At 32.5% G+C, this 18,611-nt stretch overlaps 1 protein-coding gene across 2 annotated transcripts; it reads left to right on the top strand.

Annotated features, from left to right (window-relative positions):
• Nucleotides 1-320: 320 nt before the first annotated feature.
• On the top strand, nucleotides 321-18,203 carry LOC139503704 (putative leucine-rich repeat-containing protein DDB_G0290503). 2 transcript variants are annotated; one of them, XM_071293553.1, is made up of 12 exons: nucleotides 321-426; nucleotides 4,673-4,764; nucleotides 5,702-5,760; nucleotides 7,905-8,059; nucleotides 8,748-8,873; nucleotides 10,929-12,494; nucleotides 12,968-13,109; nucleotides 13,600-13,673; nucleotides 14,844-15,001; nucleotides 15,430-15,623; nucleotides 16,229-16,363; nucleotides 17,130-18,203. In XM_071293553.1, exons 2-12 carry the CDS (start codon nucleotides 4,711-4,713, stop codon nucleotides 18,136-18,138), a joined length of 3,672 nt encoding a protein of 1,223 aa, XP_071149654.1. In that variant the 5' UTR covers nucleotides 321-426; nucleotides 4,673-4,710; the 3' UTR covers nucleotides 18,139-18,203. The 2 variants fall into 2 exon arrangements, with proteins under 2 accessions (XP_071149654.1, XP_071149655.1); XM_071293554.1 differs by lacking the exon at nucleotides 8,748-8,873.
• The last annotated feature ends 408 nt before the right edge of the window (nucleotides 18,204-18,611 follow it).

Below are 18,611 nucleotides of genomic sequence, written 5' to 3'. Positions count from 1 at the left end.
GATTTATTTTATTTATAAAACTATTGTTTATTTGTAAATAAACTTTCTTGTCATATTTTTTTTCTTATTTTCGCCAATATTTTTCGCTTCTTGCCCATGGTGACGCTTCTTGTTGCTACATTTCTTTTTGTTGTAATTAGCGAGACCATGTGCGTAGTAATACATAGTTGATGTATTTTCAGCCTTAGAAGTAAATGCTGTCTAAATATCAACAACTGTTTGTAATGTGATCACTGAAAATTAAAATTAAAATAAAATGTATTTCAAAAATTAAAATTTCAAAAGAAACTGGATGTGAACTATTTCTTTAAATAACCGGAAACAGAAGTTGACGCTTTATTTTGAGCAAATAGGCTTCGCAGAATTTTCAAAGCATGAAGTATCCAAAGACGAAATACATCTTCTTTAAACCTTTTGGGGTTAAATGTATGAAAACCGAATAACGAAATATTTCTTAAATGTTGTTCATCATGTTTAAAATTAGTGATACTTGTTGAAGATTCCATTGCAAGCGTAAATAAACAGGTCCAAGCATGAAAAATATTTTTCAACCCAGTGCTGAGTGCATTAGTTTTCACATGTAAACATGATTACAGTATACCATGTCATTTGTCGATCCCTAGTGTTATAAGTCCATAGTATTTTTCTTTGTACTACTTCTTTATTACTGCCAATGTCAATGACATATTATTAACACACACACTTGACAAACATAACAAAACCATTTTAGCTGATGAACCCAGATAATTTTTATTCCTCAGGCCTGTTGGTACAAATTATCTCAATGTGCAGATTTTGCTCAACATATTTTCCTCTCTGTGCTTTAAAATGGTATGCTCTGGTAAACTAAGATAGGGAGACACTTATTTTTATTTTTTTTTGTCAAATGATAGAATTAGTTGCATTATTCAAAATGTATGGAGTACTGTTGTTAAATTCCATTGATGTTGCAGTGCTCTAGCTACTAAGTTCGAACAGGGCGCAGCACCCCCCCCCCCCTTTTTATTGACACCCGTGCCTTTATTCTGCCGTCCTTAAGGCGCTATGCTGTTTTAATCTGCAATTTCTGCCTTTGAAATACTGGTAAATTCGTAATTCTTTCATCAACGGGAAGTTCAGCTACCTGTGCAAACTGTCAAATTAGGTAACCCATTAAGTGCATGGCTTCTGACAGCTTTGGTGTCAAAGACATTGTTAATTAACACCCAATTACCTTAGCTTTAGCCTTTAGGTCATACATAATTTTTGTATATCAACAAAATGAGTTACTTCCCCTTATTTATCACCTTTTCACATTAATTTAATGCAAATGCATATCAGAATATCAATTTAATTTTTCTTAACTTGAATACACTTCAAAAATAATTATTTTGAAAATTATATTTTGCATCTTTACTTCCATTAACTGATCTATCAAGTGCAATGAAGTATAAAAAAATCACAATATCTGCTTACATACATTTACTTGGTAAGATTGGTATTGTAACAGCAACAATATAATATGAAGGAAACAGCTTCCTAAAAGGATTTCAGCATCATGACCATAGATGAGGGGGGATAGGAGGGGTCTTGATCCCGAAATCCCGGACTTGAAAAAACGAAATCCCGAGGTCCCGAATTTCAATAAAGCAAATCCCGACATCCCAAAATCCGAAAAAAATGATTCCCTGAACCCTGAAAGGGTCAATCCCGAAATCCCGAGCTTAAAAACACCCGATCCCGGAGTGCCGATAAATGTCCTATCCCCCTCATAGATTTATGAAGTCAACCATATAAAATAGTGCCAAAAGTGTTGAAATATATTACTCCATTTGAACTGAAACTTGAATTTACAAGAATGCATATTAATAAAAGTTATGTGCTAATTAATTATGTAATATGAGGCTTGAATAATTGCTGTTTTTTTTTGGGACATTAATTAACAGGGATGATTCCACTATATAGTTTAGGGCCGCTTAGCGGCCCTTAAATCGGCTAGCGGCCCCAAAAAATTGTACATGAAAATGAATTCCCAATATAAAAAAAAATATCAATAAAATAAAAGTCGATATTTCTGGAAAAGTTTCTGTCACTGATTAAGGCAACTATAACTTTTCAAAGTTTGTTGTCAAAACATTTTAAAATCCGGATAAGAATGCTGTTGACGACCCCATTTTATTAACAACGATTTAATTATGTCAAAATGTGGCAAATAATTTTATCAGCCGAATTCAATTGATTAATATCTTATAGGAGTATTCGATCTTGTAAAAGCAGATCGCCCAGCAGGTTGATAAAAATGTGTGTCAAAGCAGACCTCGACAGAGAGAAAATTCAAATTTTGATATAACATTGATGGATAAAGTTTAATGGGCACCTATCTCGTAAAAGCAGATCGCCCAGCAGAGCCGGTTATATAATATGATGAACACTTGTTTTGCAAAAGAAATTATTTCCTCAAAAGACAAAAGTTTGAGCGTTTTTTTGAAAATAATATTGATGATAGACCATTCATGAAATACGATGTCATCATTATGGAACTATTTCAAAAGTTTTGAAGATGATTCAAATAATTTTAAAGAACACTGGTTCAATGCTTTAAATATCTTATCAATTAAGTACATGTATATGAACTTTTGTAATTGCTTTTCTGAAGTCGACAATTGACCAGTTCAATTTAAAATCCATTTGAATCAAGGTTAATTTATAGAGATGACATGCTGTTGAAAAAAAATACCTGACGAATGATTATTTTTAGTGGTTTATGTTAGTTGAAATATATATTTTTGTAATAGGCCTAGGTAGCTATCATGTTCAATGATATTCATGCAATAACAGTAGCCCATCCAGAATTATTCAAAATGGTACAACTTACATGAACATCAGTTTACAAGTTAATCTTAATAATATACATTTTCCGTTTTTACAGGAAAATAATGTTATTTCGTCTTAGATTTTATGCTTAAAAAATTCCCAATTAGAATAAAAATTCCCAATTTGATGTTCAAGGGACCCATTTGAAAACACCTGGAATCATCCCTGATTAACACGTAAAATTGCCCTTTTTTCAATGACATTTATGCGATAAATTGCCCTTTTTCTGACTGGCACCCTGGCCTTTTCAAATCCTGGCTAGAACACTGTGTTGCCAGTGGGATTCAAACCTTCAATCTCTGGATCTTAAAGCCCCGCTCTGGTCTAACCAATTAAACATTGTAAACCAAAAAAGATTTACCCTATCTCAATCAGTAACTCCATTAAACTCAGTTAGATTACCTAAGACCATGGAAGTATTGTATTGACAGAAACTTCAACAAGCAGACTTCGAAAGTTTATAGTGCGATTCTGCTAATTAACTCGACATGTTGTATGGATGTATGCATGTGTCCAATCAAATTTTTGGAACATCTTGAATGATCGTATTTACCTGACACACCGAAATAAGCCAATATGTACTTTCAAATTGTCAAGGAAATGACATTTACCATGTTTACTGACCATGTCAAGTCAGTTTTTCACGCTTTTGCTGTGTTAAAACAAATAAAAATAAAGCAATTATTATCTGATTTTACAGCTAACTTTGACAAATATTTTACTGAATTGTTTACCGAAAGAAGTTTCCATGTTCATTTACATTGCTAGGCAGTCAAGGATATAACTATATAGGGTTATTACAGAAAAATAACTTGTACATTGGTTATTGTGGACTAAAAAATTAAAGAACTGTGATAACATATATATATGTTACATGTTTCAAAGGGACAATTTACATCATTAGTTTTGTTAAAATGTATTCAAGTTCTATCGATATTGCTATTGTCTTTATGTACATGATGTATACTTAACTATAGAAAGATATAACAGTTCATAGTTTGCCAATTTTGCATAGTACACCTATGTTATAACAGAAAAAATATGCCTGTAATAACTAAAGGGTGTTATCACAGCTTCTCGATATCACTCAAAAAAATTTACTCAGACATACATCATATAGCACTTAAGTTCAATGTATTTTAACTTTTTGTCAGAAAATAATGACCAGAGCATGTAATGAGGTTCTGCGCAAGCTTCCCAGTAATTCCCAAGTGTCTGACATAACAAGTTGCATTCCTTTAATAACTGAGTCTGACTGGTAGGTAGATAAGACCTTCTATATAAGATCACTTGATAAGATCAGTTGATGTAAGTTATTCAGGCGAAGGAGTTATCAAGTACTACTGTGTACAACTCCAAGTCTAATATGAAAACCCTCCTTGCATGTCATGGTCATTCTATGACCTGGCCTGTTCAAACTTTTCCATGCAGTAGACATTCAACAATGTTCTTGTGTTTGTTTTAATTTGTTGCTTTTGAACAATAAAATACTGACTGTAAACCAACTTATTTTTGCAAGCGATTTATCATGTTTATTTTCGTGACTTTTGCGAGTAGAAAAATAACGCGAATATAAATCGTTGCGAAAAGGTAAAACTTGGATCTTTCCATCTTAAACTACATCATATACATTCGAAAATTGCGAAACTAAATAGCTGCGAAGTGGACTAGGAAGGATAAAACACGAAATAAAGTATCCGCGAAAATAAGTTGGTTTACAGTATTTAAAATATAGAATAGAAATACAACATGAAGTTTTGAGTAGGTCAGAGTCAATATTTCTAAATCGTTTTTATGCAACGTTTAATTTTCATTGCAGTTTAAATTTGTTGAACAGTATTATTAAGACAAGAAGTCATGAACATGATTAACAAAAAGAAGGATTCACAATCCAATCCAGTTAAATCTAAGGTATTTATTACTGGTTATTCATATATGCAGGTGATATCAAGATAGTATGATGTTATGTGGATGATTTGATTTCCACTGTGATTACCAGTCTACCTTAGAATCAGACAGCGGTGAGAACATGACAAATAAAAACCTGCTGAAAATATAGAAAGGTGCATGAATATAACATTCATTCCTTTTCCTGTTCTGGTATTTTAAGATATATATATTTGGTTGAAATGTACTTGAAATTAGCAATTAAGGGGGAATAACTGTCATTTACCATTATTCTAACCATTCTAACCAAAAGTTAGAAATTTCTCAAATTACCAGACACACAGAAACGAAAGATCTACCATGCCTAACTCAGGGTGATTGTTACTTCAAAATATGATGGTATGGTCAGTGTTGTTTTTTTTCTGCCATATTTTGAAATTATTTTACAAAGAATGAAACTTAACAAGCTTGTTTACACCTTAAAAATATTTACGTAAGAAAAATTCACTTTATATTTAAAAAAAAATCTTACCAATTGAAATAAAGGTTACAGGAAATTGATGTAAGCAACTTCAGGTCACTGCAGGTTACAGCCTTCTAACATAGTAAACTTTGAAAGGATTACAAAACAAGAAACAATGTATGAAAAAAACAACAATTTTAACAGTTAGTATTACTTATAAGCTATTAATTAATTGACAAGACAACCGTTGAACTACAAGGACAAAAAAACAGTTTACGTGAACTCATAGTTTTGGAAAGTAGTGAACAGAACAACATTAGAGCAAACTGTAGAAATCAGCTGGAAAGAACTTGACCTATCTGGTCCATACAAAAAGCACAGAAAAGCAACTTTAAAAATAAAAGACATACATATATTTTTAGTTACTGCTCAAACTTAATTTGAACTTGACAGGTTCCAATTAAAAATAATATTTGACATAATATTTTCTAATTAAAGGCAACCAAGCAGAAGACAGTTGCAGTGAAATCAAGAATAAAAGGAGCACCAGTAAAAAGGTATATTACGGATTACAAATGTGTCGAGGTTTGTGATTGGATAACAACACAGAGATGTCAGTATATATTCAGGAAACTGCCGGGGTATATACGACGTTTTTATCCCCAATTGGAACCTCAAAAACGTCATCATAACACCGGTTACTATGTGACGTAGTCAAAAGCTATCAGACTGTCAGAGGCTCACAGAGGGAAAATAATGACGTGCTTCAGTCAATAATACATTTTTGATACAAAATCACGCATTTTACAATTTTAATACTTAAATTTAATGTTAAAAGTGTTATTATAAATTATTACATACACGATAAAATTATGTTCACAGCAAATTAGAAAATCCTTCACGTATGCCGAACATAACAGGTTGGGTTTTTCAATATATATGTGTTGTCAACAAATACATGCACTGGATAATAACATTAAGTCAGGGTTAATCCGTAATATATGTGTAATTCAGGTCTCAGAAAGGGTATATACTGTGACATTCCCGGCTTAGGGCTTATATCCCCTTCGCCTTCGGCTCAGGGGATATAAACTCTAAGCCGGGAATGTCACAGTATATACCCTGTCTGAGACCTGAATAACATATAATATTTAGAGTTACAGGGATAAAGGTCTAAAAAAAGTTGTTACACATAAATGTTTGGTGTAGCTATCAGTATAAAAAACAATTACTAAAAATATAATAAGATGTGATATGATTGCCAATAAGACATTTATTCATCTAAGTTCAAATGAAGTAGATAAAAGCAATTTCAGGCAACTCTATGGTCTTCAACAATGAGAAAAACCGTTACCATATAGTTGGCTATTAAAGGGGCACTAGCTGTCAAATTCATGGTCACCGATTTGACTCAAATTCTCATATTTGATTTATAACAATGTAAAACATTCATCCAAACTATCAAAAGTCTAAAATAAACAGTATACAGAGCATGGTGTAGATAATATATAGGTTCGTTTCGTGTGTATGTTAGCCCAGACGCCATCTAATTAACTATTGATTTGACCTCAGATGACCATATAAACGATGTAAACATAAATAACGATATGAATAGATTTAACCAACACATGCAATTGGATTTTTATAGGTCTGTTTGATTTTATCTTATAGATTATTTATGTTTATCATTGTTTTAACCGTATAAGAATGATTTTATATAGATCGAATCAGTAATCAAATGATTTACCGTAGTTTCACTTTCATTGTTGACATTCTTGTTCTTTAAATAACCTGTTCACGTATAATGCATGCGTTGTCAATCTCTAGCTAGGGGTTAAAATGAAGTTCACATGAATACGGATTTAATGAGGTCAACTAATTCACTTGCAAGTGAATGAGTAATTATCAATGTTTCTTCGCTTAATTTGACAAAATTGAACCATTTTGGTTGCTAAAAGCGAATTATTATTTCACTTTTTCACTTTCATTATTGATTGAACAAAAAAAATCTTACTTTAGATTTTTTTATATATCTCGTAGCTAATGCCCCTTTAAAGCCTTGAAATGAAAAATATAATACAATTCAATAAAGAAATTTAACGGCCTAATTTATAACAAAACAATTTACTAAAACAAATATGACTGACATTGACCAACTATATCCCCTGAGTCAGGGGCCCAACAAACATGCATGGCACATGTATGTTATGGCAAAAAGTAAGAAATTAGAAGGCATCTTAGGATGAGCCAAAGCATTTACCACAGTGTTGACAAAACATAAAAAAAGACTAGCATCAGATCTCTAAATTAGAGCAGCTGAAAGCTGAGAGGTAAGGTATACTAAAAGAAGGAAGCCGTAATTGTTTCATAACTGACTGAAGAAATAAGAAAATAAATGGAAGCTCAAATGTACTTTTATCATGTTTATTGTTTGTAACTAGATTAACATGAATAAGGAGTTAAACTAATTGTCATACAAATTTGAAAAATGTATAAAATTGTACAGTATTCTGGTGAAATCAATTGCTCAGAGCATCCAGTCTGCATCTTAAAACTATTTCTTTTTTTTCCAGATGAATTTAAATACAAATAGGTGTTAAGTAATCCAAAAATATATTTTGAACATATTTAACTATCACGATATATATTAAACCTTGTACAATGTTTTGAACTACCTGTATGATCGTAAATCTCTTTGAAGGCCAAAATCTGCTGTGAAAGAAAAGACAAAAGTTAAGCCAGCACCTATTGTGTCAGCTGGATATTCGTTATACTCTGCGACATCAGACAATTCAGTTAATGGAGATTTTGATACGTGTAGTGAACTACTGGCCAGACTGAAAGAAAGGAGAAAAGGTACTAGTTTGTATGTGATATATGCTATAAAAAAGAAGATATGGTATAATTGCCAATGAGACAACTGTCCACTAGAGACCAAAATGACACAGACATTAACAACTATAGGTCACCGTATGGCCTTCAACAATGAGCAAAGCCCATATCGTATAGTCAGCTATAAAAGGCCCTGATAAGACAATGTAAAACAATTCAAACTGTTTATTAAAATGAAAATTTACACTACTTTGTCAAACTTGGATCATCTCTGAAACATATTAAAACATATTATTGGCAAATTAGAAAAAGATAGCAAAATTAGATTCAGCTCAATTTTTTGTAAAGAACTGTATGTGAAAAAAAAAGTTTCATAAGATTAGTTGATTTTCAGTATTGTTAAGTTTGTTCACTTGAAATCGAGTTGGAGAAAACGGTTTAACATCAATGTTTATTATTTTCTAAAAAAAAAATACCAGAAAAAAGGCCACAAAGAACAATTTTGTATTGTTTGTTATTAACTGGTAAATGATAACCATATTTTTGAAACTGCAAAACGATTGCTGGTGAAGGGCAGAATGAAAATAGTAAAAAAAAATTGTGTTTGTTCATATTAACTTCAGAGTGGAGCCAATTAAATTTCACTGTTTATGAACTTGAGTTTAAAATGTGTCAGTACACGCATATACATATGCAAATATTATATTTTCAGTGACAGGAAGTCATGTCCAACGTTTTATAGATAAATTAGCCTCTTCTGATGACAGCCAACAAACAGATCCCTCCTCTCATTCTAATAATAGACTTACTATTGTATTACCTTCTGCCTATGATCAGGGTCTGTTTGATTTGTCTTACTTGTTTGGGTCTGTTTGAGTTGTATTCAGAAGCCTTTTTTCACTGGCATACATTGCTTGTTTTGTGCTGTATTGCTTTTTGCACATGGTTTAATTCGTTTTGCTATTTTACATTTTGTTTGAAATTGTTGCACAGTGGCTAGACTATTAGATTGAATAAGGAATTTATTGAATTTAATTTATGAAATTTTTGTCATTGATAATTGAATATTTTCAGATTTATTTATAACTTCATTGACTTCTATTGTTCTACATAGAATATGATATGCAAGCATATAGTGTAAATTCATAAAAATTTCCAATGTTTTTATTATTGCTGAAAATGTTAACAAGATAGGTGTCACATAAATGAAAACGAGCAATTTAATTCTCTTGTGGAGAGTTGTCTCATTTGCAATCATACCACATCTTCTTTTTTTAAATTTAAAGTTTGACAGCATTATATGTATGCTGCACATCCTAAATAACAATAATCCACATGTGTTTCATCTGCCCAACAAGTCTGCCAAATAAACGCAATGATAAAGATGCTCAATAATTTCTGAATTAACATAAACTGAAAAATGATTTTTAAAAGATGTCTAAAATGCAGATACAGTATGTGATGGCTTTATGATATGGCTATCATATTTCATAAGGTTCCCAAATTCTCTATGTTTTATCAAGCTGAATGCTAGAGCATGGCAGTCAAAAGAATTATTTTAATATTACATGTTATTTGGTTCTTTTTTCAACGGATATATTGATTTTTTCATGTTTATGGTATACCAAGAAAATGTATGCCACTATAAAATTGAGAATGGAAATGGGGAATGTGTCAAAGAGACAACAACCCGACCAAATAAAAAACAACAGCAGAGGGTCACCAATCACTATGAATGATTGTTGTATGAATATATGTACACTGGTCACTGGATTATATCTGCTGTAAACATACAAGTTAAAAGTAACGGTTTATACTTCTTTACAGTTATTTCTCAAGAATTGGACGTTCTCTGTTCAGCAATTGGTAATCCAGATCATTATAACTAACAATAACTATCCTGTATATCTGTGTAAAATTAAATTGTGTGATCACTATCCATCTTAAATAATCTTTCTATCACATGTACTGCTACTTCCACAAATCACAACTGTATGAATGTATACACTACACACATAAGATTGTTTGTTATTGAAGTTTTGCACTTCTGATTTTTTACCTTTGTGAATGACTTTTAATACTTTTGTATACTGGAGACATTTAGGGGCCCAACCTTCCCATAATAGAAAAGATAAACTTAGGCACTGGATATTTTGTACTAAAATTAAGGGGCTCAGCAGTGGTGGATCCAGGAGGGAGGGTTCCTGGGGTTGGAACCCCCTTTATTTTGGACGATCAATTCATTTGAATGGGGACATATAGGTGGACGCCCCTCCTTTTTCTCCTGGATAAGGAACCCTCCCTTTTAAAAATGACTGGATCAACCCCTGCTCAGCCAAACTTAATTGATCCAGCCTGGCATAAGCCCTTTTTCCCAGTTCATTTAAAAAATGTTTAAGTAGCATTTTATTACTTTATTGATGCAATGGGAAATTCATTTGATTGTCATTAACAATCACAAATGTTCTCAATGATCTGTAGAATATATTATTTTAAATTGACCATGCATATGAGTTATGACATCAGAATTGAACATAATGTTATTAATTAATTAGTTTGTTCATGCTATGATAATTTACGGTTTGGTGACTGAATGAGTGTTCTTTGTTTTCTGAGTATCAAGCCAAGGCATAGCAGGTATACTTAAGGAAACAATATTTTATAGTCATTTAATGTCTTAATAAAAATAATCTTTTTTCCTGCAGCACTTAACAATAATAAATAGAAGATGTAGTATGATTGCCAATAAGACAATCTCCACCAGAGACCAATTGATGTAAAAGTTATCAACTATTATATTCAGTATTCGCTTGAACATGTTGATTATTTAGTAATGAATTTATGTTTTAATACTGTTAACTTATTTGTAATACATATTTTTTTGTAATTTTAGAATCTGTTCAGTCTGATACCAATGCCCCTTTCAATCTGAGATTATCCTCTTCTACCCCTGATCCAGAAAAAGCAACATTCCTGGCAGAACAAGGCAACATTTTCCAGACTGTTCCAGAAAGAGATAGCTCTGGTCCAATATTAACCAAGGAAACAGCTACGAATAGACAAAATTTTCCCTTAATTACTCATGGTCAACAGGGATTCAGTTTGCCTACAAGTGCAACAAGTATAAACATACCATTTGGTAGCTATGGTCAATATACTGCTGTTGGTCACCAAGGGAACACAGCAGAAGTGGTAAATACATCAAGTTCAGGATTTATACCTACATCAAATACTTACACGAATGTTGATATTCAGAACTGGGCAAGACGTGATAGTGATATACAAACTTACCAGGCATATATACCAAGAGAATCAACAGGATTTTCTGTAAATGCTAAAAACCCAAAAGACAACAATGATTCGAAAGGAAACTCATCTGGCAGTTCTGGTGCCAAAGAAATTTCACACTTAATCTCTAGACAACAAAGTATCAATTCAAGTGGAACTGATTATGTTGTGTTGCCATGGCCTCAAGGGGGAACAGCTGGTAATGCCGTACCTCCTGGCACCCCTGTTTTCCAGTTACAAAATGGACTGTTCCAAATCAGACCTGCTAATGTGCAGAACCAAGGTCAAACAACATCTGCACATGAACAGTTAGGAATAGGACAAGTAAAAAGGAAAACACCAAGCCCAGTTCAAAATGATTTAGGAGGCAGCTATTTAGCAACTGATGCTTTCCAGATTCCAGAAAGGGACAATGGACCATCAGTTCCTCAAGGAGTTAGAAAGGTCTCGTCAGTTGGATTGACACAGGAAACTTTGTCCTCCATTACAGGCACAAATTCACCCCATCATACAATTACACCACTCAGTCAGCGGACAACTTCTGTTACCATAACACCCAGAACAGAATCTTCCGTTAACGCTGAAAGTGTTCATAATACATCAAGCAATAAAAATTCTGATGGAAACCAGTCAAAAGAGAATCCAGACGAGAAAAAGGATGTTCCAAATAGTTCAGTAGGCATTAAACAGAATTTCGATGTAAACAATAAACAAGATTCAAATATGGTTGGCAATTTTTTCCAAGGACAGAGTACAAGTTCAAGTTCTGACAAAGTGAGAAACATAAGTGACCACAAACAGAATATTAGTAACCAGGGTAACAGGAATCTAGTAGGTCAAAACATAAGTGGACATAGTTCTCAGGGTCAAGGGCAAATGTTTCTTCTTCAGACTTCTCAAGGAGGTGTAATGGGTAATAACTCTTCATTCCAGCTTATTCCAGTATCAGTCTTGCCAAATTCAAATTTGCATAGTGTAAACAATGCCTCAGTTGCAACAACAACTTGCCAACCAGAAGTAAATGCAAATAAACAGCAGGAAGCTGTTGAAATACCAGGAGAAACAACTCATGCCAATATTGCAAATCCATGGAGTAAAGTTAAAATGGATGCTGGTTTGAAAAAGTTGAGATACCTATTGGGAGAGTTAAAGGAATGTGGAAAGATTGGCAGTAAGTTTTAATGAAATTTTTTTAGACCGATATAAGTTCTGCTTTGAATATGAAATAAAGAAGAAGGTGGGGTATTATGAGACAATTTTCCACCAGAGACCAAATGATGTAAAAAATAATTATAAAGAACTAGAGGTCACAATATGGCCTTTAACAACGAACAAAATCCATCCTCTGATGTCATACAACAATAAGTTCAAGGTTCTCTGTCTGATAAATTGCAAAATTTCACCAGAAATTTGATTTGTTTGAAATTATTATGTAACATCTACAGTCATGACAGTACACTTTAGTTTCAATTGTTAAGTGAAGCAATGATGAATAATGTTATAAGTAAATCACTCTGAAAAATCTCTCTGTATGTTTATATGTAATAAAAGTTACTTCCCCATTAATCATGTGACTCTGTGTAAAGTGATTTCAAATGACTTTGATGCAATAAGATGAATTTAGATAAATATAATTTTTTTCAGAGGATGTTGAAGTATCAAGACTAGTTAAGGAAGTTGAGAAAACCATAGAAACCATTCCAACACTCAGTAGTAAATTCAATTTAATGGCAGAAATTGATCTGTGTTTACAACCACTCAGAAATGAAAATTGTCAGTTAAGGAGGTAAGCTTCATGTCTTGTTGGAAGATTTTTTCAATCAGGAGGACAAAACTTCTACACGGAAATAAAAATCTCAAGTTTTATTGTTAAATTAGGTTTGTTTTAAAACTATGTTGCTGCCGTAAAACTTCTCCTATTCCAGGTTGCTAGTATAATTTCTTGTTAGCTTATTACCTAAACAAGAATATTAAATTAGAGAGTGAAAGCTTACATTTTCTGACTCTTGGATATTAAAATTTTTAATTTTAAAGGTAGATACATATTTTTCAAAACAAGTCAAATTAAGAATTGAAAAGTATATCATTTTATGTAATATTAAGATAGCTCTTTTCGAGATTAAACTGTTTTTAAATAAACAATAAATTAAAGAACATGGTCCACTGTTGATTATCAGTTGACCAAAAGATTTTTACAAAACAGTTACTTTTTTTCTAACATGTCTAATGTTTCCTGTTGTGATGCTAACAATTATGTTTTTTTAATTCATTTTCAGACAACTGAGACTTGTTAACCAAAAAGTTAAAGAAAAAGAAGTTGTGAAAGAAAAAGCTGCCTTAGATTTTGATGGTAAATTAGGAGAAATGATAAACTAGAAAATAGTTCTGAACTTATAATAGTTCAAAAAAATGACAAAGTTATAGGGGAAATGGAAATTCAATTGTATCTTTTGATACACATTAGATTTTTAAAAATACATCTTTGTATGCCCCTGTTGTAGCGGAGGGGGCATTAAGTTTACCCTTCCATCTGTACAATCATACATACGTCGATACATCCCAAAGTTGTTTTCTGTTCTCTTAAATCAAATTGCCTCAAACCAAATGTTATAAAACTTATACACAATGCTAATTACAACTAAACACAGATCAAGTTTGAATTTTAGTGGCGTCATTTTAATCTTTCTAGAGTTGTGCTCCTTTACAAATGAAAAAAATGCTATATTTGTTTCCGTTCTCCAACTTAAGTTTACCGCAACCTAATGTCATGAAACTTATAAACAGTGCTTATTACCACAAACACAGTTTGAATTTGGGTAGGGTCACATGTGTTGTTCTAAAGTTATGCCCCTTTACAAGTGAAACAATAGCTGCATTTTTCATTTCCAACTTAAGTTTGCCTCAACCAAATTTTATGAAACTTTTACACAAAACTCGGATCAAGTTCAAATTTGGGTACCGTCACTTTTACTGTTCTTCAGTTATGTCCCTTTATAACTTTACATGATATGCAAGCGGTCACATCATTTGTGTCCCATAGACACATTTCCATTTATTTAAGATCAGTTCAGTCATTGGAAAAATGAGGAAAGTAGCAATTTTACTCTCCGTATTTACGGTAATACAGGAATATTTTGCTTAAAGATATTCTATTATTCGTTGTAAATCTTTTTGATTTTCTTCTCAAATTAGAAAGTAATTTAGTTAAATCTTTGAAGGGATTTGAATTTCAGAATAATGTCATTTCATTTGAAAGTGAGGTTGAGGACCCATGGGCACCTTAGACAGTTTTCTTCTCTTTGTCTCGATGATACATTCCCTGTTTCTATTCTCTATTCTATAAGTATCTTTATTTTGTAGGAATGGGGTTATGTGAGGTTGCTCTATTAAAGTTTGCCTATTTTGCTATACACTCGTCACATACCTATCATATTTGAAACATTTTTAAAACTACTTTCCAATAAATTTTGGAGGATTTCACTAATGAAGTTCTTACTATGAGAGGTTCTTTCTCTTTCAGTGATACACCTTCAAGCCAGTAATGCAGCTTTACAAAAACAGGTCAAAGATGAGAAGGAGACCAAAGTAAAGCTAGCCCTGGAACTTAAGGATTTACACTCACAGATAATGAGAATGAAGATAGAAAGAAATAAACTTCTGGCTGCTCTCAGTGAAAAGGTAAAGATGTATATAAACATTATAACTTTAAGCAGGGGGTAAAGATTTATTTTCAATTTAAATTTCAATTGCTACAAGCACATTATTCATGGTTCATATTTATGGACAAGCCTTGCCTGGTAAACTGTTTGCTACCATCCAATCTCCAATTGTAGGTAGCTATTCTTCACTACATTTTATGTATAAAAACAAATAAGATTTGGTGAACATAGTTTTTAGACCTAATGAAGGTCACTTATGGATAACCCATTACGGTAAAGTAAAAAAGCGTGCTTTTTGTATCTAGAATTTTTTAATGAATGTATATTTTAAAAGCATACTTGTAGTTGTTTGAATTCTGGACATTCTAGTAGAAAATGAGATTCATCGTTGATTCAATGTTAAGAACAAATATAATATGTAGTGTCTTGAACCTTGTTTGTTTTTAGGAAACAGATGAGTTAAAGGTTAAACAGGAATGTTTATCAGATACCCAGCGGTTCCGACATGAGATTGAAGAGTTACAACGCCAGACAGATGGTATCCAGATGAAACATGAGAGTCTGGAACAGGAAAATCATATTCTACAAATCACAGTCCAACAGAGAGATACAGAAATCTGCAAAATGCAGGAAGTCGTCAAGTAAGATGTGGCCATTTTATTTTCTAACAGTATTGAATCGTTTAATCGGTCTCTTGGATATGTTTGTAGCATGTTTGCCTTGTATGCTGAAGATGAAGGTTTTTATCTGATCTTCAGCCCTGTCAAATTTGCCAGCTCACAAATCCTTAATAATTATACAAATATGACGAAGTACATACAAAAATTTGTTGACCATTTATATGTTGTAATTTTGTGGATAATGAATTTTATGGTTTTATGATTTGCACCTAAGGGCTATTCAAGAAAAAAATGTATGGGGGGGGGGGGGGGGTGGAAGGCAGTTTTTGTCAGCACCCGCCACCCAGACAATTGTAATTGAGAATTATAGTGTGAAAAGTTGCTCTGATACCCATCACCCATGTATTATTAATACAATGTTCCTTCCAACCCCCCAACCCCCCCCATACATTTTTTTCTGGAATAGCCCTAAGATGAAACTTTAATATTTTTAAAATGATTCATTTCACCCATGAATTCTGCACAGGAATAGTTATTAATCAACAATTATTGAAAAGTCTGTAGTTCTTGTTGCATGTTTGTAAATTGTATATCTGAAAGACCAATTATCTTTGTTTTAAAAACAGTGAAGTGAAAGATTGTGTGGCCTCACTGATCCAAGAGTTGGAAGAGAGTAAAGTAGGAGATAAAAGCTTTGTATCTAACAACAGCTTTAGTTTACAGAAATTAATAAAAGTCCTTGGTGAAGATAGTGTTGCAAGGTAGGTGAAGATAGTGTTGCAAGGTAGTTAATTACAGATTATTTACTCATCAAAACATAAATGTGTCGTTAAAGCTGATATATTAGAACATATTTTGGCCACCTATTTAAATGGCGAAAATCAACATCACACTTGACCAACATATAAAAAAGAAGATGTGGTATGATTGCAAATGACTCAACTCTCAAAAAAGAGACCAAATGAAAAAGAAATTAACAGCTATAGGTCACAGTATGGCCTTCAATGATGAGCAAAGCACATACAGCATAGTCGGCTATAAAAGGCCCAGAAATCACAAATGTAAAACATTGACTCTTTAAGCTATCTATCATGATTTCTATGCACTTGTATGATGTCATTCTTCAAAGGAGAAAATACATGTTTTGCCGCATTGTGCCCTGTAAATTCACTAAAAATAAAAAAAATATACCATTTATTTATTGATAAATTTTTTGTAGATTTAAATAGAAAAAAGGGTCTTAGATATTGTATTGATGACATATATTGTGAGATTTTTCATATTTTTGATCAAAACAGACTTACTGTCTTACCATTTTGACTAAACTAGCAGATATACATCACTCTAATACTCAGAATTACTTTTGCCAGTGGTTAAGATAATGCAAGCTGCATATGATGTCCTATGCACATATAGCATGTATAGTCGTATTTTATAAAATTTTATGTTTTATTGCCGAAAAAAAAAGTACATATGAAAATTGTATATTCTTTATAATTATAATCTTAATGTTTTTATTTTTTTCAGCTTTACACAAAGTAAACACCCTTCAAATCGCCAACAGTACAATAATACTCATCAGAGCCTGTATTTAGTCACAAAGGAACCACCGAAACCAACTCCAAGACTAACCAAGCAGGCATTGGCAACTCATGACAAAAAACAACCTCATGGTGGCAGCCGTGGTAAAATTTTTACCTATGACACTCATCATAATGAAGACTTCAAAACTAGCAATTCAGACACTGAAGTTGAATTAAATGTTGTTAATCATGGGCATGGAAGAACACAATCTCCTGGAAGGAGAAGACATAGTTTATCACCTCCAAGTAAAAGAGTTCCATTAAGGGAGAGAAATATAAATAGTGGAAAGCATAAATCACCTGAACCAAAAAAGCAGACTTCAGCAAAGCAATCTCCGCTAAAAAATGAGAATGTAGGAAAAAACAGAAGAAATTTGAATCGTTCTTTGTCTCCAGCTTATACAAGAAATCCTAAGGTTGCTTTTGATTTCTCTAAAACTTCATATAGACATGATAGTGATGATTTTCAAGAGGAAAATTATTTAGCGTCAAATGTTCAACAAAGCTGTAATCAATCTGAAGCTTCTCGCTATAGTGTTACAGACTATTTTAGAAAGTATCCTCAGAGTCAACCAAACAGCAGTGATACTTATAGAAAACGTCTTCATCAGAGGTCATACAGCCAACCAAATCATTATGAACATTCCAATAATAAATGGACTTCAGCACCAGTTGCATCACTGCCAAGAGAATTTACTTCTCCGGTTCGAACAAGTAGTAGAAATAATCCGTCTACCTTTTCTCCGCAGGACAATTTGTATCACGGAACTGCGCTAGATAACTCATTAAGTGCTATTACTGACGATAATATATCTAGTGTGTCAGAAAGAACGTCTACCTCGACAGCTACAACTGTTAACGATACATCTTTTAGAAGGGGCATTGCTGCTCTTGATGCAAATATTCTCAAATTGCAGCTAGCATTGCAAAAAACTAAGAGCATGCTATCATGATTTTGGTTTTGTGAATCAATATTTAACATGTTTAATTAAGTTATTTATTATGAGATTTTTGGTAATATTTAGGCTTAAATTAAAATATTGTTTGTTTGCCCTTTACCGACCGACCCTATCAATTCGTTCCGCCTGAAAATCTTTTATTTGTATTTACCAGCAAGATTTTATTTTATTTTATTTTTTCTTTCCTACCAAAAATCTTATATTTGTATTTCCCGCTCAAAACTTTTTTATCGGAATCCTTGGGTTTTATCTTTACGTATAAGGTCCAGTCCATTTGGTATCACCTGAGCGTTTGACATTAAAACACTTGCATTTGAAGTTTCAAAGCATTTGTTTGAATTCGATGTTGAACGCTTTCTGAAATCATGATATGAAGTACGTTACTCTGTACCTTTAAACTTTAAAAAGAGCAGGGTTCATTTATAAAAAAGTTCGTTTGATACAAAAGTATTAACGTGTGTACAAAC

Source organism: Mytilus edulis, chromosome 14 (genome assembly GCF_963676685.1).
Source record: "Mytilus edulis chromosome 14, xbMytEdul2.2, whole genome shotgun sequence".
Classification (NCBI taxonomy): domain Eukaryota; kingdom Metazoa; phylum Mollusca; class Bivalvia; order Mytilida; family Mytilidae; genus Mytilus; species Mytilus edulis.
Note: the sequence above shows the minus strand (reverse complement) of the source record. Positions and strands in the feature narration are given on the sequence as shown.

Bases quoted from the DNA above. Each gene is read 5' to 3' on its own strand.
- LOC139503704 (XM_071293553.1), top strand. From the start codon at position 4,711: ATGAACATGATTAACAAAAAGAAGGATTCACAATCCAATCCAGTTAAA. The intron at 5,761-7,904 runs GTATATTACGGA...ATCTCTTTGAAG, and splicing joins AAAGGAGCACCAGTAAAAAG to GCCAAAATCTGCTGTGAAAG. The intron at 16,364-17,129 runs GTAGGTGAAGAT...TATTTTTTTCAG, and splicing joins GGTGAAGATAGTGTTGCAAG to CTTTACACAAAGTAAACACC.